Source organism: Arachis ipaensis, chromosome B3, assembly GCF_059453495.1.
Source record: "Arachis ipaensis isolate K30076 ecotype BB chromosome B3, ASM5945349v1, whole genome shotgun sequence".
In the NCBI taxonomy this organism is placed as follows: domain Eukaryota; kingdom Viridiplantae; phylum Streptophyta; class Magnoliopsida; order Fabales; family Fabaceae; genus Arachis; species Arachis ipaensis.
This window is the reverse complement of record NC_142438.1, coordinates 142,430,609-142,455,033: the sequence shown is the minus strand read 5'-3', so window position 1 is coordinate 142,455,033 and position 24,425 is coordinate 142,430,609. Positions and strand designations below refer to the sequence as shown.

The following is a 24,425-nucleotide window of genomic DNA, read 5'->3' as shown; positions in this document are numbered from 1 at the left end:
CACCATTCTCTCTTTCCAATACTTGGTTCTCAGATCAAGGGTATAGATAAAAAATGTTCTTGAAGTTAATTAAGAGCGGCGGTGTTTTAAGCTACCCAAACCACACATTCTATTTTTAACTAATTTTGCATGTGTTGGTAGGAGATATGTCTGTGGAAAACTAATGCTATAGGTTGAAGAAATTAAAATTCCTAAATAACTTATCTTTTATGCCCAAGTCTGTTATTTTTTGAAGGATGAGAATTTGTCTGTGGCCTTACAGGGACTTGTATGCCAAAAAAGTTCAGCCGCAAATAGAGAGTATTTTCATAGTGTTTATTGATTAAAATGGCAATAATCTACCCTTTTTTATACATCCTGTGTCATTGACTAGCAGTCTCCCTTTGATCACCAAAGTGAACCTAAGAGGAAGCTAGTATGAAAGTTGAAAACAAATTAAAGGGAAAAAAGGTTAGGGCGAACAAGTTATTTAAATATAGATAGCAGTAAAGGAAATAAAGGAGGAAGGGAGGGGATGCAATTAAGGGGCTATTTTAGTTTTAGGACAGCAATTTTTGTAGCCATGTTCCAAAAATTTTTACAGCATGATTTCATTACGACATTACGACCTAATCATTATTCCATTCATAAATTAATTACCCCCTTTTCTACCTCCCTAGCTTTCCCGCACGGCTGAGACAGTGAGACTCATTCCTCATTATTACCATATTACCCTTCTCTCTCATTCGTGCCGCCACCATCTTCCACCATTTTCATCTTTTTCTTTATACATACATCATCTTACATCTCTTATTTCTCTCAGTTCCTTCCCCTTCAACTCCACTCTTCCGAACAGTACCACTGAAGGGTTGGTGCTTGTTCATCGGAGAAGAAATTGCACGTCTCATCTGCACTGAAGAAGTTGTGCTCCTCCATCTTCACGTACTGTGTGGCCTGGTACGCCTTCTGGAACTGAAAGCAGCTCATGGATGATGGCGACTCGTCATGCTGAGACATCAAAAGGTTCGAACTTTGCAGAACCCCACCACCACACGAAGATATCGCCGCGTTGTTCATGGGGCTACAGCTGCTGTTGTTATTCTCTTCGTTCAAGATCGCGCTTGAATCGCTATCTGAAGAACCGTCTTTCAAGTCCCCACAAGGGAACAGCGATATCGATGCTGCTCCTCCCACACCATCACCGCCCTCACCGTCGCCCTTGCTGTTGTTGTTGAAGCAATCGTAGCTCAGGTCCTTGTTGGAGTCCGATCCAGCAATGGCGGCAGCGGTTTCAAGATCGCAAGGGTTCTCCTCCGAGTCTTGCAGCGTTGTTATCATCTCCACTTGTTCCTTCTTCACCGAAGCATCGCTTTCGGTGCGTTCGTCTTGCATCCTTGATTTCAATCCCTTAATCTGCATCAAGGTTAAGTGTGATTATTATATGCTACTATTGGTGATAAATAATGTTTGGCCATAATCGAAGTTGGTGGGTACCTCTTTATGCAAGGCTTGGTTGTCTTGTTGGAGTTTTTCGAAGTTGAGTTTAAGAGCTTCGTAATTGGCTTTGAGAACGCCGTAGTCTCTTTCTAACTGCTTGGTTTTCCACCTGGCTCTGCGGTTTTGGAACCAAACGGCAACTTGTCTTGGCTGCAACCCCAGTTCTTGTGCCAGCTTCACCTTTCTGTCCGGTTCCAGCTTGTTCTCAACTTCGAAGTTCTTCTCCAAAGCCTTCACTTGTTCCACGCTTAAGCGCCGTTTCTTCTCGCCGTGGTGCCCCGATTCTTCGATGCAACCGTCTTCGTCCAGTCCGTCCAACATCGATTGGAACTCCCTTCCGTACACCTGCTGTTTGTTCCTTGGACTGTGTTCTTCTATATCAATGCAAATCCGAGACAGCATGGTTAGTGTAACAGTACTTGTGTTTTCAAACAAACATCACTATTGGTACGCAACACCCCAAAAAGGAAAACAAAGCACGATTGAACCTTGTGATTTGGAATGCAATACCCAAGGAAAACAAAAAGGAACAAGACCGAATCAAACACATCTCAACTTATAGTAAAACACTTTGAATGCTTTTGACAAGATAAAAGCACAAGCACACGATAGGCTATGGATCTGTCTGAATTACAAAAGTAGATAACAAAAAAAATTTAATAATTAACCTGTTGTTGATGATGGACAAATTGTCATGAGAGCGCCCAAAGAATCATCGGAGCTGCTAAGTCTCTTCATGATGAGTTGTGTACTTAGGAAAAGCACGGATCTTTAGAATTAGACCGATCAAGGTGTTTCTTTCTTTTAAGATTATGATGATGGGTGATCCCTTTTATTTTCTTTTTGCAGTCAAATGTATGTATATTAAGATGGCAGAGAAGATGAGATTATAGAGGAGAAAAGGGGATCTTTATGTTATATTTACTTAAAGGGTGCCATTGAAGAGGAATTGTAGTGTCTCAAAGAGAGCCACAAGTGTAAGAAGCAGCTACTATACGAGAAGCTATCTCCATAAACACCAAAGTAGTTGTCCTTCTTTCTTGCCACTTCTACTTCTCCCTCTTCATCACCCATCAACCCCACATACACACAAGCACAAGTAATTTAATTCATACAGAAACACGAGTGAGGAATGATCTTAAATTCAGAGTGCACCCTGGTCTCTCTCTACCATCATTACAACAATCAAATTTTGATGGGCTAGAAAGGAACACAAGATAGAAGATTACAGAGAAGAAGTGAGGAAGAGAAGGAGAGAGAGAGAGGGGTGAACAAGTTCAGAGCCCGGGTGAGTTGTGAGTTTCAGTGTCTTTAAATAAAGCAAACCATAGGGATGGGTTAAAGTCTGACTACTGGGGTTAGGTGCCTCATACTCGGGTTCGCTCCTCTCTGAATATGAAAATGAAATGAAAACTCAAATTCAATGCAAATGCAACTTTACTGCTATACACGGTTGCCGGTTGCTCCTCCTATTTTTATTTTCGTGTACAACTGTACATAGTGACACTTGGATTTAGGATCGGCGCGCCTTTCCTTTTAGCTCTCTTTAAGCCGACTAACCAACATTTCTCTTTCCTCACACTCTCCGTTCAGGCCGGTGCACTCATACTTTTTTTTTTAAAAAAATGAGGGAGGGATTAAATTGAAATTAGAGTAAAAATAACCAGCTATAACTAATAGATAGAGATATAGCTCAATAAACACTGGAATCACTATCGCCTTCGGCTTAAACACGGCTACGCTTCACTCTATCGCTAGTGAAAGAAGATAGCAATTTCTTGTCACTTTCAGTCTAACCCGAATTTACTTAGTTAGTCGGAACTTGCTTCTTAGCGTGTAGTGGATCCACCAGGCTAGCTTTCCTGTAGTAGAGTGCGGGGAGAGTGACCATCAGGGCTTTGAATAGTTTATGAGGATCTTGAAATATACAGTGCCCTAAGATCCCAATCCTCAAGCGAATGGCTTATACTCAACTTCAATTCATTCAGTTAGGGCCCCTTGGTGTATTAAACCACCAAATAATGATAGCTGGGTTTGTAGGAAACTTTTTCAGGTAAAAGAGTTGGCTATAAGATATATTATACTAAAAGTTGGCAATAAAATTAATACATCTCATCTCTCTGGTATGACTTTTGGCTGCCTATGGGTTCTATAGTGGAAAGTTATGTATGGTGAGCAGATCATGGGGGAGTCTTTTGTTCCCCAAAATAAATGTAAAAGTTACAAACATACTTTTTTTTTAATTCCGGATGGTCCCTCCCTACAGTTGCAAATCAAGATCCGCAAGAAATTGGGGAGTGTATCAGAGCCATAAGGCCCTTGAACAGTGAGCAATAAGATAGAGTTATATGGATGCCTGATCACTCAGTTTTCCATAAAAAACACCTGGAGGTTAATCAGAGCTACTATGCCTTGGTTGAATTAAAACCGGAGATCTTTTTGAGAAGGAACTCAGTCGTGGACTGATTCCGACCCTTTACCAGAAGAAAACGGAGGAGCGGTATGGTTTCTATTAGAAAGGCTATTTCTTGAGTATCCAGAATAGTCTGTAGCGAAAAGCCTTCCTCATAGCAAGGCAGGAGCTAGAAGCAACTCGCCAGACTCGAACTGGCACGGCTCGCATCAAGCCTATTCTTCCATCAATAGAGTTTCTTTTGTTACGCAGTTCGAAAGCCTAAGCCTTTTGACATCTGTGGGCCCGCCGGCTAAACGAAAAGAGTCCTCTTTCTGGACTCTCCCTAGACCTCTGTCTGGCCTAGGGGACATCTTTAAGCTCTAGAGCTCCTGTCTCCTCACTAAAAGCGTAACTGGCACCAATCTCCCTTTCATCTTAGGGGCGACTCTATACCTTCCCGGCGCATCATTACATGCCCTCATTAACCTTCTGTAAGGCAAGATTCCTAATGGTGGGAGAGCCCTCTAAACCCACTTTCCCCCTCCCCCCGCTTAGCGGGGGGCCTCGCAGTCGCCTTTGGCTCGAGCTACTTTTGCTTTTCGGTAACAGATAGCTTGCTGCCCAAGTCTACCTCCGTAAAAAAACCAATCACCTCTAACACTTACAAAGACCTCTGAAGCGATCTTCTTATAGTAAGTAAGTTTAGATTAAGCCAACCTGCTAATCCCTAGATCTAGAGCTAGAGAAAGAAAAAGCAAGGCAACTTCCGTGACGAGTCAATTCGGATTGGATTAGAGTCTAGATCTTGGTGGGAAGTCCAATATCCAGTCATTTTGAGATGTAAGAAATGTCGCGCCATAAACTGAAAGGATATAATAAAAGGTGTATCCTATAATAGCCAAAGCAATCCATGATGTGACAAAGTGGATAGAGCTTTGAAGAAAGATAACACTGATGCTATACTATACATTGATCTTACCGCAACGCCTTTCCTTGCTTGCCTAAGAGTTCTTGCTTCAAGTTCACTTGCCTTGCTTCTTTCTTCCTTGGATGCTGTTGCATCATTAGATAGGACTTTCTTTGATCGTTCGCGCACAAGAAAAGAAGTCCGTAAGGTTGAAAAGGGATTTGTTTTTAACTCTAGCTCTGACTCAACGTTGGGATTCTTCCTTTTCAACAAGTTCTTTCAGAATCTGTTGATATGAGATTCAACCGATAGCGGATTAATGAAGTGCAGTCGATGTGACACAATACAACGTCAAGCGAATCTGCTCTAATCTCACGGGTAGGTACTTAACAGGAGAGAGGGATCCGCGCTAGCCTATTTCGCGTTGGGAAACTCTACCGAAGTGTATGTGTTAAGGATATAGTCATTTCACCGATACGGATAACCGACTTGAGGAGGAAGACCCCTTTCATTTTTGAAGTACCTAGGGGTACTAATACTAAACAAAGGCAAGTTGGGAAGGATGTTTTTCCATTACCAAAGAGCCACAAAGGCGGATTAATAGCCGTCGGAATCCAACAAAGCAGTGTAGGATTAGGATAAATAGCTCCTAAATCCACTAACTCAGGAAGAATGCCATCAACTCCCTCCATCCAACAGCCGGTAAGCAAGGAATATTCCCAGTCAAACTGCTATTACCTGCTCGTCTATCCTCCAGGACAATAAGTATTTTCCCATCAACAGCCAATACAAAAAATTTCCATGATGGCCGAGGCTGCTAACAACCGAAAGAGGGACTGATAGGAGTTTGTTGCCGAAACCGTCTCGCTACCACATGTTTCCCTTACCTACTGGAATGAAATACAGGAATTAGAACCAGAAACTGCCGGGATGAACAGATGGAGGTATTCACCCAATAGTAGCTACCCCACCACTGGGTCTTGTTCCCCTACAACGCAGTGGTTAAGTTCTTTCTTTCCCCGATCTACTAGCTACACAGGGATTCACCAAATAAGAGCTACACTACTTCGTTGCCCTTATTGAATAGCCCTTGGTGCCTTAGGAATTTCGTATAGTATAAATCATCCGCATATCCTCGATACTCAATTTACTTTTACATCTCTCGTGCCACACAAACGGAATTTACTTAACTCAGTCAAAGAGAAATACAATTCGAAATGAGCGCACCATGAAAACGTTCTAATCCAACTCTGTCTGCTCTAAAGCATCCAGGCCATAAGCCAAGCATTGAATTCTTACCCCTTGGCTAATCCAACTCTAAACCTAAACTTCGGATTCAATCCAGCCCCAAGCCGGGGCTACCCTTTTTTTTACCTACCGGATCCAACGATTCGAGGTCTACCCGCCCTAATGACCGAATGCGGTGGTCATTAGGGCGGCACCCCGGTTTTCTGAGTGCCACCCGTAAACAGTTAAAAACAGAAAGTATCATGATACGTCGTCCACGGGGTTTGGGAAGTGCCTTTGCTCCCTTTCCCAATCGTGGACGCGGTGACCTAATTCCAGATCGAGTCTGAAATCTCGACCTTTAAGGCTAGAATTCCATTTCATTTGTTCGAGAATTCTTAAGATTTGCTGCAGTTTGAGCGGAGAAACCGTTTCCAGTCTAAGATCGTCAAAAAGCTTCTGGAGCATGTCCTTTCTTGGTTTCCTACCTTTTATTATAAAGAAAACTTTTTCAATGCGGTTTTTCAACCACATCGGATCAGGGGCTTCCGGCACCCCCATGGGGGGATTGGGAGCCTGTTGTGATGTGTGATGGGCCTACCACATTCTCCCCTACTCCGGTAGCGTTCGCCAAATCCACTCGCTGCCTTACCGAGGAAGGCCCTATTTCTTCCCTGGGATCACTGTCTCGTGCCTCCGGGTTTCTTGAAGCGGGCTCGGCTTTGCTATTTTCCGTACCCTCACCTGATGGTGACCGGTTAAAGTATTTTAGCCAACTCTCCGAGCCACTGTTCCCTGAATTTGTCCCAGTTACCATCCAAGGAACCACAGAGGCTCCTTCGGTAATAAGGAACCTAAATCCTAAACAAATAAGGAAGGAAAAACACCCGGGGAGTACCAACTGACATAATGCAAAGGAGAGGGACCGACCCCCCACCCTTCGCCTAATTCTTTTGAATCCCGGCCCGGTTTTTCCCCACTAACCAATTACGTTACGACCACTTAACAAACTTGGTTGACGAACATGATTTATGCGCCGCTAATGTAGCGGCTTGTCGAGCATTTGCAAAATTCACACCATCCATTTCAAATAGGACTTGTCCCGTAGACACACGAGCAATCCAACCCGTAGGATTTCCCTTTCCTCTTCCCATTCTGACTTCTGTAAGTTTCCTGATAATAGGGATATCCGCGAAAACTCTTACCCATATCTTACCATTTTTTCGAAATTGTCCGCTCATAGCACGATGGAGGTGTTTTTCCCGGTTATTTTTTAATTGACGTGTTTTACATGCATGTGAGAATTTTTTTCTTTGATTTAAATACAATCTGTTAGTGATGTTTTGTCAGAAAAAGATTTAAAAAAATGAGTAACATGTTAGAAAAGTGTAATTTACTAGTAACATTTTGTAAATTTTATTGCATCCTACAACGGCGTAAAACAAATTTTTTGGGCAACTTTCGGGATTACCCCCCTTTGGTAAAATATTTTAAGAAAAAGTTGGTTATTTTCGTAGTAAGGAAAAATACATGAAGGTGTAGCAGGTAGTTTTAAATCAAATAGATTCTAAATACAATAAACACTACTACTCTTAATAATCTTCCTTTAAGAGTACGTAGCCAGCATATCGGTCATGTTTAATTTCCAGGTGCATGCATTGCCGGAACTTGGTAGGGCTGGAGATGGCAGCTATTTTATCAAAGGTTATAATAGTTTTATTTGTCATAGCCAAATTACCTTGCTACCCTAAGTTTTTCTCCATCATCCGTCACTGGGTGCCTGCGAAGTTATCTTTTTTGAAACCATGAAAAAATAAAACATGTATTGAATACAATCTTATATATCTTTTAGAAAGAATAAAATAGTAATAAAATTATTATTGTTAGTTCTAAAATAATTTATCATGCAAATGTGTTGATATCTAGATATCAAACTTAAATAAGCTTAATAACATCTATCTTCGGAAAAAGGGTAACATGTAGAAAATATTTAGGTTTATAAGGCTCTTTTGTTGAAAAATCAACCAAGTAATCTTTTAAATTACTATAATTATCTTTCTTTTTCTTCACATTTGTTCTCATCCCAAGTAAGAACTAGAATAAACATAGCGGGAAAGATTCTTTTAGTTTCGATTAAATATAACAATTAGTTGAACTTCAATTCAAGTAAGGTGGAAACTCAGGTGAAGTCGACTTTACGTGAAGTTGATAAGTTGATACCTGAGAGTTATTAGATGATTTAACTGATTTGACTAAATTTTCATCCAACGGCTCTCAAGTATCAACTTCACGTGAAATCGACCTGAGTTTTCACCTAATCATACGTCTTCTTTGCTATATTGATTTTCGCATCAAATGCGAATTCAAAGTTCAACCCCATCAGCAATCGCTTGAGCTTGCAAGTAAAGCCAAGTTTTTAATTCAACGCACAATGAATCGTCATCAGATTCACCATATGAGAAATAATGGGGAAAAATTAGATGTGTTCTGAACCCTAGTATAGCTAGCTACCCAACTAACGTATTAGACTTTTAAGCCATAATCAAATTTCCACAAATTAAATTAAACTGTATGTTGTCTAGCTAATTGAAGTAGCTTCCTCGGTAAAAGTCTAAAATTCTTATCACGTATTACTATCGATCATGGTAACTGGTCCAGGTTGGAGACATTGCTAGTCACAGCCGAAATTTCTAGTGCTGAAGGAACCACCCTCGTTTGACTTTGGATCGTCTATAAATCGTAGCATCCTCTTATCAAGTGTGACTTTGAAAACCTTATACTCTAATTACTAATTACTTATCAAGAAGGTTGTCTAATTTTAAATCGTAATAACTTAATTGTTGGAATAGATATCTTGTCTTATCTGACTTCTATTAAAAAAAATGTTCTTCTTCTTCTTCCACATTGCTGCCAATCTTATTAATTGACTAATCTTCACGAACTAACTTGTACCCATTGTCAAATGTATATTATTATACTCGTTAAAACAGATCTCTAGTAATAGTATGTATGTTATAGGTCAGTAGGCATATCATTTTTTATGATAAATAATGTTCTTTCAAGTGAATTTACTTTCAAATGGCAAGTAAGCACGTTCAAGAAGGATTGGTTGGGTTGATAAATTCAACCCTTAAGTTTCAAGTGTTGAAGAAAAAGAGTTATTTATAGCATAAATCTTTGATATCTAGTAATTGTTTTGTGTAGATGTGGGAGGTGATGGGAGAAGAAGTAAGCAGGCATGAGAGGGAGGTGATGCATGGACAAGTGTCTGCAATTGGCAGGGGCTTTGAAAGCAGTTACCGACCACTTCAGTGACAGAGAGGGTAAAGGGTAGGGGTAGGGGTATGGCCGTCACAATCACTGACCCCACTCCCTTTCGCAACAAAACAAATCCTCAAAGACAATTTTGTGGCTTCTTTTCTTTTAATGGGCCCTCTTTTTGTTTCAATTGCAACAACACGTGTGAAGCGGCCCTCATTCATCAATTCATCAACCCCACCAAAAAGCCCACCTCTTCCCCACCAATTTATTCATATCTCTTATCTAAATCCTTCTCATTTTTTATGTCAATAAAAATTGCTTCCACTTTTTTTATCACTCTATGTACTGAAGAAACCACGTACGTTTCTTCTATCTCTCTCTCTCTCTCTCTCTCTCCCTTCTCCATCCAAATCCAAGATGGGACTTGAGTGGAATACAATGTTACTTAAAACTGTACTCAGTAGCACAGTTAAAGCTCATAATTGCTCTCATAAAATCCCAAATCTGTGAAAACATCTAGAAAACGTGGCAAAATAAAATCCTGGTTAGGTAGCAGGATCATTTCATATATCCAAAACGAAACTAGCTACTCTAATAATAAATCCGATAAGGAGGCACTAACATGTAACTAACTAACTAACTAACTAACAAAAGATGAAATGTGTCAGAGCAATATGCATGGATATGCATAGTTTTGCAGCATTCTCTGTCTCACATGCAAACATTTGAGGTTGCGGGTACTGAGGGGATTGAAGAATGATGATGAATTGAAGAAGGCCATGTTATGTTGGGGGAACAGACATGTCTCAATCGTAGACAGCTATAATAAGGGAAGAGTCTCCACTCCCCACTTCACAAATCACAACCTTGTTCTTCTTGTGCTTGTGGACCTATCATTTTATGGAAAAACACCCTTTCAACTTTCAACATTATTACATAATTAATAACAACTCATAGGCCCTTCCGAGAAGGTGTCATCACTTGTACAAATACAATGACATGTCTTACAAAACCCATGTGAGCTTGATATAGATAGACACAGTGAGAGGAGAGCCATATCCTAAGAATATGGATGGATTCAAAACTCATGGGACACACTCATTAGTGTCGCTGACTTTCACATAAAGGCATCTCCTTAACAACATAACCCTCTCTTTTTATTTTTCTTTCATATTTTTTACCCTCAAGGGATATCCCCAGGAATAATCAAACTTTTAATCTTCCTTAACACATAGATACAACTTGTTACTTTCAGCAACCTAATAATTGCATACAAGACCAATGCTAGAAAATTGATGCATATGTGACTTAAAAGATTTTCATTATTTAAGTAAATAGAAGAAAAGAAGTTTATAGGGGGTGCAAGGTTTTCAACGCTGCCAAGGCTGTATTCACACCCGGCAAAATCAAACAAGAGAAGAAAATCTCATGAGGCCATTAGTTTCAACTTGTTATGTGAGGAAGACATCTAACTTGTTGGACCCCACAGGCCACAGCCATTCAAATTGGTACAAATTGGTAAGAAAACTCGTGCAAAAAATTTTGTCTACCAACCAAACTGAGAAGACAGCATGAGTTTAACCCGGAGTGCAACTATTTAAAAGATCAGAAGAGAACAACTCTGAGTTGTCAAATGCATGAATATAAATTTTACAAGTGGAGCTAATTAATTAAAGCTAAGGACAATTTGATACACAAGCATCTCGCGTTAATACAAACAAGGACTATACTTAAAGAGTGTAATGTCGGAAGTCTAACTTAATAACTACATGAGTGACCAATAGCTGATTCCATGAAAACTAAACCAAAATTAAAATAAAATAAAATGAGAGAATGAGACAATCACATGGCTTTCACAGAAACTGTTGTAATTAGTAGCAATGGCTGTAGAAAGTAAGAAAGAGATGGATTTTTGTTTTGGTAGCTAGTAGGGGCCTAAGAATTGAGTTGCTTTGCTTGTGCTATAGAATCCAACAAATATACACAAGTAAGAAACAAAGAGAGAAAAACAAGAAGCAAGAAAAGAAAAGTTAACAGAGTGGAAAATTAAAAATGAAAAAGGAAAAAGGGATTTGATTAGGTGAAAGGTTTCGTCTGACAGCGCATAACCCCTAGTGGTAGGCAGCTTTCTCTTTTGTTCTTTCCTTTTCTAATTCGTGAGTGCTATCCAAAGAATATAACAAAAAGTTATAGGGGCAACAGAATCTTGACGATGACCTCCTTTTCCACTACTATGTCTACTTGGTACTTTTTTTTCCCCCCAACACACAAAAGTACAGAACATCTGCTTAATAAAACTGTTCCATTTGGATGAAGCAGGTTTGCTTAGGTAACCAATGATTACCACTAACACAATGCCATGCTACTGCCACACGTCTAGATCTCATATCATGGCTAATCAGTGATCAATAAGACCAAGACTTTGTGTCATTCCCACTAACTGTGCTCTATTATAACTTGTAAGTCATATGCGGGGAAATGTTACACATTCTATGTTTGAATATACAGCTACTATAGGAAGAGGGATGAACCTTGATACTGAGTTGTATTTGTGACAAAGGCAAATAGAAGCATATAGCTTAATCATGAATTATATCATATGATGGCAGACATTAAATATATGCATAATGATGCTAGTGGAGAATGTTTCATATTGTGTAAAAAATATGGCAATATATATATATACAAAACTCGACATTCCTTTGCAGTTTGTGCAATGTCACTGCCAAAATAGCATAGCCTCTGTTGGTGGTGTCGCTCTCTGGTGTTGAGTCTTCATATCCAAACTTGTGTTGATCCTTCACCAGACATACATTCTTTGTACATAGCGCGTCTCCACTCTCCACTTGCTTCAATTGGGTTAAATCTCCCATTGATGATGACACACAAAGACAATGCAGAAAAACTCGAATATGGTTTTTCAAATCATGATACCAAGTTAATAAAGAAACAAACAGGGAATGTGTGGTTTGTTGATGTAACTGTGGGAACAACTTAGAGCTTGCAATGAAACAGAAGGCAGGGGTGTCGGAGGACATGAACTAGGTAAAAGCATTGCCTTCGGCCACAAGCTACCTACTTATGACGTGGCAAAGGAATTACTACAGCACTCCCTCCTGATTCTCGTGAATATATATGGTGGTATTGGAGCACAGGTAAGTAGATAATGTTGTTTGTTGCTTGTGTTTCTTTCAAATGAAAAGATTCCAATAGCAGTTGTAAGATTCCTTCTTATCCGGCATCGACTTCTGACCATCTTATCTAGAATATTTGAAATAATTGAGAAATATGCTTCTTTGTTACAGATATTACGAGATTTTTGGGAGTTCATAGAGTGAGGCTAATGCAAACAACTCGAGAGATCATTGGAAATTAAGCATTTCAAAATTTGCTACGTAATTAAATGATATTATTATGAAGGGGATAATTAATGAAATAGCGCTCAGTTCTTGATGCTGTGATGGTGTGATACATGGTATGTCTCAAGTCAGTGCCTTAATTTTTTGGGTAAATTGCATCTTCCAAATTTATTACTTTGGGTTAGTAATTAGTATTAATAATTGTAAATTGTTAAACAATAATTTAGTCAAATCTGTAAATCATTTAAAGATTCTCCACTATCAATTTTATACGATCTTTTACCTTAGTATAATCATGATATGATACATTAATCAATTCCTGGTGAAATTTGTTTCAAAGAAAAAAGATTGAAAATCTGCCATTTATCCTTGCAGATAAAATGTAATGCTTGCTAATCTGATAAAGTGATGCATGGCCCCTATTGTTACACATGTATAAGGAAAACTTGAACATCTCTGAAATAGTTGGTAAGCGGTAGACTTTAATATATATATATAAGATTTTATAATTGTTTGACTATTGAATAATAAATTATAGGACTTAATTTTTATATGTTATAAAAGTGTTACTTTTATTTAAAGTGTGATTAAACGAATAAATCATACATTTTAAAAACAAAGATCATCATAAAAATATGTTTTTGACATCTTTATTGGAATAGTTACCTAGAGAGACAAAAAAAACCAGCAAGAACTTGCCTTATTTAGCATTCATTAATTGTCGCAACAATTAATGAATGCTAAATAAAGCAAGTTATGGTTGTTTTTGATTAATTTTCTTTGGTTACTAAATATTTCCGATATATAGGCACAACTCCGTTGGCCAAAAAAAATATAGCTAAAGATGATTAAATATTAACCTTCAAATCCAAAAGTAACATGTGTTAAAAATTACGGATATATGTATAAATTTATTTGGCTATTTATTTGAACATTGTCATTTTGCAAATTTGTAGCTAAATTTTTATTTCTTTAGAAAATAAGAACTACCAAAATATCGTTTTGCTCGAATGTAAGTTGGCACTATTTACTTGCAAGGAGTGTAAATGTTTTTTGGCATTGAATGAGGCGGTGGTCTAGCGTGATGAGGGGATACAAGTTAATGAATAATTTTTATTTCTTTAGAAAATAAGAACTATCAAAATATCATTTTGTTTGAATGCAAGTTGGCACTGTTTGCTTGCAAGGAGTGTAAACGTTTTGTGAGGTTGAATGAAGCGGTGGTCTAGTGTGATGAGGGGATACAAGTTAATGAATAATTTGTTATTTCTTTCCAAAATAAGAACTACCAAAATGTCATTTTTCCCGAATACAAGTTGACACTGTTTGCTTGTAAGGACTAAGGAGTGTAAACGTTTTCTAATGTTGAATGAGGCCGTGGTCTAGTGTGATGAGAGGATACAAGTTAATGAATAATTTCTATTTCTTTTTAAAATATGAACTACCAGAGTGTTGTTTTCCCCAAATGCAAGTTAGCACTATTTGCTTGCAAGGAGTGTAAACGTTTTCTGACGTTGAATGAGGCGGTGATCTAATGTGACGAGGGGGTACAAGTTAATGAATAATTTCTATTTCTTTCTAAAATAAGAACTACCAAAATGTCGATTTTTCCGAATGCAAGTTGGCAATGTTTGCTTACAAAGAGTGTAAATGTTTTTTGGCATTGAATGAATGAAATGAGTGGGATGACGGGATATAAGTTAATGAATAAAATATAAAAAATTTAAATGCATGTATTATGTATATATACTTACTGTGGTGTAAGACAAAATTTAATATTTTTGTGGACTTGTGGTGGAGCATAGTCATTGTTTTGAATTTGATCGATAAGTTATTGCGGTTTATTAGTTAATAATGGTGTTCGTAATTAGATTGGAAACGCTATATTACCAACTACAACAATATCATTAATCTTTCATGTTTTGCTCATATTTGTTTGTTGGTGTCAATGTTAAAATTAGTCAAAACTCAAAAGTGTTGTGAAATAAATAAATAATAAAAAAAAATATAAAATAAAAAAGTATAGATATAAGATTTTAATGTTGATATTCACTAATATTAATATCTTAATATAATAGAAATAATGATTCATATATATTTATATATATATATAGCAATGTGCATAGAGACAAAGAAAGAAGAGTATTTTTATATTTTATAGTGTGTCACATTGCCTCAACCTAGACTTCTATTTATACAAGTGCAATATTAACTTTTTCAAATCTTGAAAAACTTGCTTAGTCTTCCATTCAATGTTTATACCATCCAAAAGCATTTGATCGGAGAAACAAGCTATGCTGAGTGGATGCTTAGTAGACATCTATATTGTAACAATTCCTTTTGGAGGTCTATTAGGAATATGCCTCGTTACAATTTTACTAAAAAAATTCAATGAAAAAAATAATTTTAGTAAAGAAAAAAGAGTACAATATCCTTTGTAATGAGTACTGCCCCATTAAAAACATTGTAAAAAAAAAAAACTATTAGAGACAAAAACCTGACCAAAAAAAAAAGTATAACCTCACCCTCTTGTCGACATTATTTAATGTATTGGAATTGACGCATCTCAATCCGATGTACCAATTTTTCAAAGGAGGATTTTAGAAATGACTTTGTAAATAAATCTGCCAGAGAGGATCTGTTGAACATCAATTGTTTCTTGATTTTGAAAGTCATGAGTGAAGAAGAATTTAGGAGAAATATACTTTGTTCTATCACTTTTGGTGTATCCACCCTTAATTTGAGCAATGCATGCTGTATTATCTTCAAACAGAATATATTGGATTAAATTCTTGAGCAAAAAACACTCGCAACTAGCTTTATGTATCACTAGTATTTCTGCATGATTAGAGAATGTTGCTGCAATTGTCTGTTTCGTGGACCTCCATGATATAACTGTACCACCATATGTGAACAGGTTATCCTGTTTGAGATTTTTCTTTGTGTAAGTCAGACAAATATCCTGCATCTGCATAACCAACTAGTTGTGACTTGGATCTATATAGATAAAACAATCCCACATCAATCGTTCTATGAAAATATCGAAAGATTTGTTTGATTACATTCCAGTGTCTTCTGATTGGAGAGAAAGTATACCATGCTAAAAAATTCACAGTAAATAATATATTGGGTCGTGTATTATTAGCAAGATACATTAGCGCTCCAATGGCACTAAGATATGGTACTTCAGGACCAATGATATCTTCATTTTCTTCTTTAGGACGGAATTGATCATTGGGGTACTTAATGGATGTAACTTATCCATATAAAATCTCTTCAAGATCTTTTCTGTGTATGTTGTTTGATGAATAAAGATACCATTTTTTATATGCTCGATTTGCAGGCCAAGACAAAATTTAATCTTTCCAAGATCTTTCATCTCAAACTCTTCTTTTAGAGCTTTTATAATTGTTGGAATCTCTTCAGGGGTTCCAATGATATTTAAATCATCAACGTATACAGCAATTATAATGAATTCAGATGCAGATTTCTTTATGAAAACACATGGGAAGATATCATCATTCTTAAATCTGTTTTTGGCTAGATACTTAGTAAGACGGTTATACCACATTTGTTTAGATTGCTTTAGACCATATAAAGATTTTTGTAATTTGACTGAATATAATCCCTGCGAATATTCATTGGATGGTTTAGATGTCTTTAGTCCTTCAGGAACTTTCATATAGATATCACGATCCAATGATCCGTATAAGTAGGTTGTTACCACATCTATTAAATGCATATGTAGTTTATGATATCGGATAAACTAACCAAATAATACAATGTTATTACATCCACTACAGGACAATATATTTCTTCATAATCTATATCGGGTCTTTGTGAAAAACCTTGTGCCACAAATCGAGCTTTGTAGCGTACAACTTCATTTTTCTTATTTCGTTTTCTCACAAATATCAATCTATATCCAACAGGTTTTACATCTTTTGGTGTACGGACTACAGGTCTAAAGACTTCACGTTTTGCAAGTGAGTCTAACTCAACATTGATAACTTCTTCCCATTTTGGCCAATCATTCTTTTTCGATATTCTTCGACTGTTCTTGACTTAAGATCTTTACTTTCATGCATGATATTTAATGCCACATTATATGCAAATATTTCATTGACAATTGTCTTATTTCGGTCCCATTTTTCTCCTGTAAAAACATAATTTATTGAGATCTCGTCATTTTCATAATTTTCAGGTACCTAAACGTTTTCTGGCGTCAAAACTATATCAAAATTTTAGACAATGAAGGTGACTTTACTATGTCTTTAGCTTTTTCAACAGGAATAGTATTTACCTCTTTTCTTTTTCGAGAATTTTTGTCTTTGGAACCGACAAGTCTACCACTCTTCTGGCGTGAATTTATTTCAGTGGCTACTTGTCCAACTGGTACATCAATTCGAATTGGGGCATTTTTAGCTGGTATATAAGATTTAATTATCCTCTTTGTATTAGAAAATGTATCAGGCAATTCATTTCCTATTCTTTGCAAATGTATAATCTTTTGAACTTCTAGTTCACATTGTCTTGATTGAGGATCTAAATGCATTAAAGATGATGCATTTCAATTAAGTTCCTTTTCAAGAAGCTTATTCTTTCCCCCTAATGTTGGAAAATTTGATTCATCAAAATGACAATCTGCAAATCGGGCTTTAAATATATCTCCAGTTTGTATCTCAAGATACCTTACTATAGAGGGAGAATCATATCCAACATATATCCCTAATTTTTTTGGGGTCCAATTTTGGAGCGAAAAAATGGTACAATGGGAGCATATATTGCACACTCGAATATTCTTAAATGGAAAATATTTGACTGTTGGCCAAAAGCTAATTGCATAAGAGAGAACTTATGGTAACTTGTTGGCCTCAAATGAATAAGTGTTGCGGCATGTAAAATAGCATGCCCCCAAGCTGAGGTTGAGAGATTTGTTCTCATAAGCAAAGGTCTTGCAATTATCAAGACCCTAATTAATAGAGGCGTTTAATAAGTGATTCTGCTAACTCATTTTGTGTGTGAACATGAGCTACTAGATGTTCAACGCTTATTCCTTTAGCCATACAATAAGCATCAAAGTCTTGGGAAGTAAATTCACCAACATTATCAAGACGAATTGCTTTGATTGGATTTTCTGAAAACTGTGCTTTTAATCGAATAATTTGAGCAAGTAATCTCGCAAACGCTAGGTTGCGAGAAGACAATAAGCACACATGTGACCATATCGAAGATGCGTCTATTAGTATCATAAAATATCTAAAAGATCCATATGGTGGATGAATAGGTCCACGTATATCGCCTTGAATCCTTTCTAAGAATTTAGGGGACTCAAATCCAATCTTTACTGGTGATGACCTTAAAATTAGCTTTCCTTGAGAACATGTAGCACAACAAAATTCACTAGATTTAAGAATTTTCTGGTTCTTTATTGAATGTCCATGGGAGTTTTCGATAATTCTTCGCATCATGGTTGTTTCCGAATGACCCAATCTATCATGCCAAGTTATGAATTCATTTGGACTAGTAAATTTCTGGTTTACAATGGCATGTGATTCGATTACACTAATTTTAGTATAATATAACCCAGATGAAAGTGAGTGTAACTTTTCTAATATAATATTTTTTTAATTATGAATTGTGATACATAAGTACTCATGATTTTCCTCCTTCATTGTTTCAATATGATATCCATTTCGGCGAATATTTTTAAAACACAAAAAGTTTCTTAGAGACTTGGTAGCGCATTGTTTATTATAAATTTTGTTCCTCCAAGCAACAAAATTATAGCTCTTTCGGAGCCTTCTATCACATTGTCTGAGCCAATAATAGTATTAACATATTCTTCTTTTGGCACAAGATGAGTAAAATATATATTATTTTTAAAAATGGTGTGCAAACTTGCACTATCCGCAAAGCAAACATCTTCATTATATATCCTTGTCATTTTTTTCAAAGACAAATAATAATAATAAAATGAGTAGCAGTACATGCTCAGTAAAATTGTATTCCTGGTTGAAATTATTTTTCTAAGAAACACTGTACATAAAAATAGTGTCATATACTAAAATTTTATTGTCACTACTATTATTATTATTTTAAAATTTGACACATTTAATAATTTTAAAATTCTTAAACATAGAGATTAATATTTTATTAAACATTATTTATATACATTATACTTGAAATTTAAATACATTAGGAATAAAACTTAATAAGAATTTTTTTTTATATTATTTATTTACATGAGTACTTTAATAAACCCAGATATTAAACTTTTCTATCATTAATCAAATGGCCAATATTTCCTTCAGGATTCTCAAAGAAATCAGATACTTCATAATGAGTGGTGTAATTTTCAGCAACATTCTTTGAAACAAATTCATCTCCTTTCCTTTGTCGTCCTTTTTCAAGGATGCTTGATAAAGATCAACTAGGTGCCTCGGAGTATGACAGGTACACGACTAATGACCCTTTCCACCACAACGGAAATATTTATCCTCTGTTAATTTATTTTGTCCATTATTTCTTTCTTTATCCCGTTTCTGGTGAGATCATTTCTTGTGAACATCATTTTTCTTTCTACCATGATTTTTCTTGTTACCAAAATTTTGTCATTTACCTCTTTTGGGGTAATGATTTACCGCATTTGTTTCAGGAAATGAGGCGGTGCCAGCTGGACGCGCTTCATGATTTCTTAAAAGCAACTCATTGTTGCGTTCAGCAACAAGAAGGTAAGAAATTAGTTCAGAATATTTTTTAAATTCTTTTTCTCGATACTTCTGCTGCAAGAGCACATTCGAGGCATGGAAGGTCGAGAAAATTTTCTATAACATATCATTATTAGTTATCTTTTCTCCACATAATTTCATTCGTGAGGTAATTCAGAACATTGTTGAATTGTATTCATTTATGGATTTAAAATCCTGTAGACGTAAGTGCGTCCACTCATATCGAGTTTGAGGAAATATCACTATTTTTTTATGATTATACCTTTCTTCAAGGTTTTTCCACAGATCTGCAGGATCTTTTAACGTGAGATATTCATTTTTCAATCTTTCGTCAAGGTGACAACGAAGGAAGATCATAGCCTTGACTTTATCCTTTTGGGATACATTATTTTAAGACTTAATGGTATTTCCAAGATCCATTGAATCAATATGAATTTCGACATCTAGTATCCATGATAAGTAGTTGTTTTTAAATATATCAAGAACATTAAATTTAAGATGGCTGAGTTTTGACATAATAAAAATTTATTACCTGAGTCTTTCTAAATTTTGATCAGAGTCTCGTATTGATAACATATTGTGAAATAAATAAATAATAAAGAGAAAATAAATATAAAATAAAAAAAGTGTAGATATAAGACTCTAGTATTAATATCACCAATATTAAGATCCCAATTTAATAGAAATGATTCATATATATATATATATATATATATTGCAAACGTACATAAAGACAAAGAAAGAAGAGTATTTTTATATTTTGTAGTGTGTCACATTGCCTTTGCCTAGATCTCTATTTATACAAGTGCAATATTAATTTTTTCAAATCTTGAAAAATTTGCACCATTTTCCATTCAATATTTATACCGTCCAAAAATATTTGATTGGAGAGACAAGCCATGCTAAATAGATGTTGAGTAGACATCTATATTATAACAAAAGGTTGCTTTTCGAATAACTGTATTTGGTATTTGTGAAAAAGAAGAACGGTGTAAATTTAAGATAATCGGGAGTGAAAAAATTAATATTTTTTTATTTTTTTATTTTGATATTTGGAGAAGATAATATCCTATTTTCTGATTTAATTTTTAAGATCAGTTTTGTAATTTAAATTTTTTAAATATTTTTGGGTTAATTATATGTGAACTACGTATCACTCTAAAACTCAATCAAAAATATATTATCCTAAATTATTAATAAATAATATATATTAAAGAGAATTTAAAATTTTAAATATTCAAAAAGAAAATTATTTTTATTACAGTAAACGAAATTTATTTATACTTTTTAAGATCTGATATCTTCTGTTTAGGACTGCATACGGATCGGATTTGATATAGCCTATAATTCTATCCGATCCGCACTACACTAATTGGATCGGATACGATATCCACATTTTTCAGGTCAAATCCGATCCGATCCGCATACTTGCGGATCGGATCGGATATCAGGTAGATCCGCATAATTCAAAAATACTGTTTTAAGATTTTGTTTGGCTGTTTTTACAAAAAATGTCCAGAAAATCTGTCTTTTTTTTTTTTTTTTTTTTTTTTTTTTTTTTACATATTTAAGCCTATTTACTCTTAAAATATTATCAATAAAAATTCTATTGAATAATAAAAATAAAAAAATAACACAAGGTCTAAGTTTAATTATTCTAAGTTAAAGTACAACATAAAAAATTAAAAACAAGATATCATAAAAGAACACACTAAAATGCATATCACATTAGGATTTACTTTCTTAAACTATGATGTGAATCCGCGGATATCACGACCAAATTCGCAATCTGATCCTACCATAGTGCGGATCAGATCTGATCCGATGGCTCTGCAGATCGAATAATATTCGCAAAATTTAGATTGGGATGCAGATAATTACCGCAAATATGCAGATATTATCCGATTCGTCCTACTTCTATTTAATAATGGTCAAATACCTATGATGCACGGACACTGACACGGACACGAGACATGACACGACACGGGACACGCCGACACGCGAATTTTAAAATCTTACATGACACGGGGAAACGCATATATATAAAATATAAAGTATTTTTTAGATAAATTGTAATGATATTTTGATATTTTATTGATATTAAAATATAAAATAAAATTTTTAATTATTTTTAGTGTCTTATTTTAATTATATCAAGTATTTAAAATATTTTTTGTTTTAATAAATAATAATATATACTATATCTGAATTTATTTTAAGAATATATGTTAAGAATAAGACTAGACACGCAGACACGTGATGGTATTTAGGTGTGTCCAGCCGTGTCCGAAAAATAATTTTTTATTTTTTATTAAGACACGGTTGGACACAGCAGATACGCGTGTCGGTGAGTGTCGTGTCCAAAATGTGTCTGACACGCGGACACGATAACTCAGCGAAGTGTTCATACTTCATAGTCAAATGCTAAGACCTGAGGTGACTTAATATAATGGATTAAATTTTTTTAAAGTAAAAAAATTAATAAAAATAGGTAAATAGAAAAATTAATAAAATTAGTAAAATAATAAAATAAAAAAATAATCACTTTAAAATTAATATAACAAAATATATATTTCAAAAAAATTATAAAATTAATAATAATTAATCTTTTATTTTATTATTTTTTTTTTACTTTAGAGAATTTAAATTATAATATAATTGGTTGTCAAAGCATAACCATATATAGACGGAACCTATATACATATATATACGTGTGCATAACTTATGTATATATTATTTTATATATCTTTTATTTTTAATATTAAAAGTAATTAATAAAAAAATGTATTTTTGATATCATAAAAAAAAATATACAAAAGAAATAAATACAGTTTCCTTTAATAAATCAAATGAAATGTAAACATACATATAATACTGGGTAATCACCACACTAGTGATATATTTTAAAGCATGTTGTGTGTTGGTGGGTCAACTAGTCAAACACACTATGGTAAGTAAAGAGTTGTGGAGTGTCCAATAAGGCAATAGCAGTTACTACTTAATAGAGTTAGTCACTCCAGTAGCAAAATAGAATCACAATCACAATTACAATCACAATCACAATCACAAACACTAATGATATGATAGGATAGGATAGGAATCTCTTAACTGCCCACCATGATTTAAAGTTAAACGCGTAAACGCCCTGTTGACTTTGGACGAAGAAGGAGATGAAGCTGTGTTGTGTATTTGTAAAGATAGATGTTTTTACGCAAAAAGATAACTAAATGTTAATAGTCATCCAATTCGCCAAAAAGGAAAGCCGCTAAATTCCAATTATGTTGGTCAGCTAATGAAGCCACACTTTATGCCTCAAACGTTATCCTCTGTTTCGCCGCTCATGGGTTTTCTTCCCAGAAAACTAGTGCTACTGCAACTGCAACATCAGAGTGAGCATATGATTATGAACACAGTATCACATAGCCCTAGCCCTAGCCCAGGCCCAGGCCCAGGCCCAGCACCTTCTCCTTCCCCTCTTCAATCATCACTGTCACTCCCTATCCCCATCCCGCCAAAGTTCCCTTTCCCTTTAATCCCTATCCGTGATGAAGGGTTTCACGTGCATCTTCTTCAACTTGGCATGATTATCATGGCCGGCACCGTTGGAATCGCGATGCTTCTATGTGCCGTCTCCTTGATCCGAAGGATCTGTTGTTCCTGGAGGCATAACCGCACGGGAGGAAACACGCCCATACTGTTCCATGTTAATGGAGATTCTGCTGTTTCAGGTTCGGATTTCGATGATGATGAGGGAGCCTTGGTTGATCACCCTATATGGTTCATCCGCACGGTGGGGCTGCAGCAATCGGTTATAGATTCCATCACAGTGTTTGTTTACAGAAAAGGCGAGAGGCTAATTGATGGTTCAGATTGCTCTGTTTGCCTCGCTGAGTTCCAAGAAAACGACTCTCTCAGGCTGTTACCAAAGTGCAGTCACGCCTTTCACATCCCTTGCATTGACACGTGGCTTAGATCGCACAAGAATTGCCCTCTCTGCCGCGCACCCGTTCTTCATGATTCCGGTGCCGCAACTGCTATTAGTACGGATGTGATAGTTCCCGAGGCTGATTCAAATGGTTCTGGTGAGAATCAAGAAAATGGTGAGAGTAGTTCAGTGAGGAATATTGGAGATGAGGATGATGGGGGTGAAGATGGAGAAACCCTAGAAAAGATGAATAGGCACAGAGATGCTTCGATTACACAACCAATGAGGAGGTCGGTTTCCATGGATTCATCATCCATGTTTCGTGATTTGAATTCTGATGATCAAGATGACAAAATCACCAATCCAAGTTCAAGAATATACAAACTGGCTTCAATAGCATTTCAGAAGAGGCCTAGAAGCCCTTTTTCACATAACAGGAAATGCTCCACTTCTACACACTCTAGGAGCCACAGTTCAACTCTCCCTTTGTAGAATCTCCTCAGCAATAGTTAGAATTAGGGTATCAGAGTTCATCCAAACCACTTATGTTCTCTCTACATATATATGTGTCTATGTTTCAATACAATTATACACACAAATTTTAGTGTTTGTGCCCAGATCCTTCTTTTTCCTCTTTTTTTTTTTTTTTTTTTTTTTTTTTTTTTTTTTTTGTGCTGGTGGATTCCTTTTTCTTTTTTCTTTTTCCTATTAACAAGAAAAGTTAAGAAAAGGTAGATTATTGTTTAAATTGCATCAGCTGGGAGTTCAATCCAGACATCTGAATTGGCCCAGAAACACATGTGGGTTATCTCTGTTTTCAATATATTTTGATAAAACAGAAATATAACTGTTCTGAACGATACTTTTTTTCCTTGTTACTTGATCATTGAATCTCTTTTTTATATAAAGTATAACCTCCATGTATACTCGTATAAGTAACTTTAATTTACAAGTAAAAAGTAATCTGATACCGTTTAAATTAAGTTGACTCGAAAAAGTGAAAAACAAGGTCACTTTCAACCACATATTCCCCAGATCACTGACACCAACACCTTCTTTTAGTCATTTCTAATGCATCAAATTATACGAAGAAAAATTATAAGATATTAACTAAGAAAATCTTGTTCATTTTATTTTAATTATT

The 24,425-nt window shown here is 35.6% G+C and overlaps 2 protein-coding genes across 3 annotated transcripts; one reads left to right on the top strand and one right to left on the bottom strand.

Moving 5' to 3' along the window:
- Positions 1 to 537: 537 nt before the first annotated feature.
- LOC107631687 (homeobox-leucine zipper protein ATHB-6) lies at positions 538 to 2,762 on the bottom strand. 2 transcript variants are annotated; one of them, XM_016335209.3, is made up of 3 exons: positions 2,145 to 2,762; positions 1,474 to 1,850; positions 538 to 1,392 (listed from the first exon to the last, which is right to left on the bottom strand). In XM_016335209.3, exons 1-3 carry the CDS (start codon positions 2,212 to 2,214, stop codon positions 814 to 816), a joined length of 1,026 nt encoding a protein of 341 aa, XP_016190695.1. In that variant the 5' UTR covers positions 2,215 to 2,762; the 3' UTR covers positions 538 to 813. The 2 variants fall into 2 exon arrangements, with proteins under 2 accessions (XP_016190695.1, XP_020975484.1); XM_021119825.2 differs by having other exon boundaries at positions 1,474 to 1,847.
- A 19,710-nt stretch (positions 2,763 to 22,472) lies between these two features.
- On the top strand, positions 22,473 to 23,895 carry LOC107631690 (uncharacterized). The gene has a single exon (XM_016335211.3). It carries the CDS (start codon positions 22,649 to 22,651, stop codon positions 23,771 to 23,773), a length of 1,125 nt encoding a protein of 374 aa, XP_016190697.2. The 5' UTR covers positions 22,473 to 22,648; the 3' UTR covers positions 23,774 to 23,895.
- Positions 23,896 to 24,425: the final 530 nt, after the last annotated feature.

Excerpts from the sequence above, each read along its gene's own strand:
- LOC107631687 (XM_016335209.3), bottom strand. The coding sequence starts at position 2,214 with ATGAAGAGACTTAGCAGCTCCGATGATTCTTTGGGCGCTCTCATGACA. Across the intron at positions 1,851-2,144 it reads TTGTCCATCATCAACAACAG|AAGAACACAGTCCAAGGAAC; the intron begins GTTAATTATTAA and ends GCATTGATATAG. Across the intron at positions 1,393-1,473 it reads ACCAAGCCTTGCATAAAGAG|ATTAAGGGATTGAAATCAAG; the intron begins GTACCCACCAAC and ends ACCTTGATGCAG.
- LOC107631690 (XM_016335211.3), top strand. The coding sequence starts at position 22,649 with ATGAAGCCACACTTTATGCCTCAAACGTTATCCTCTGTTTCGCCGCTC.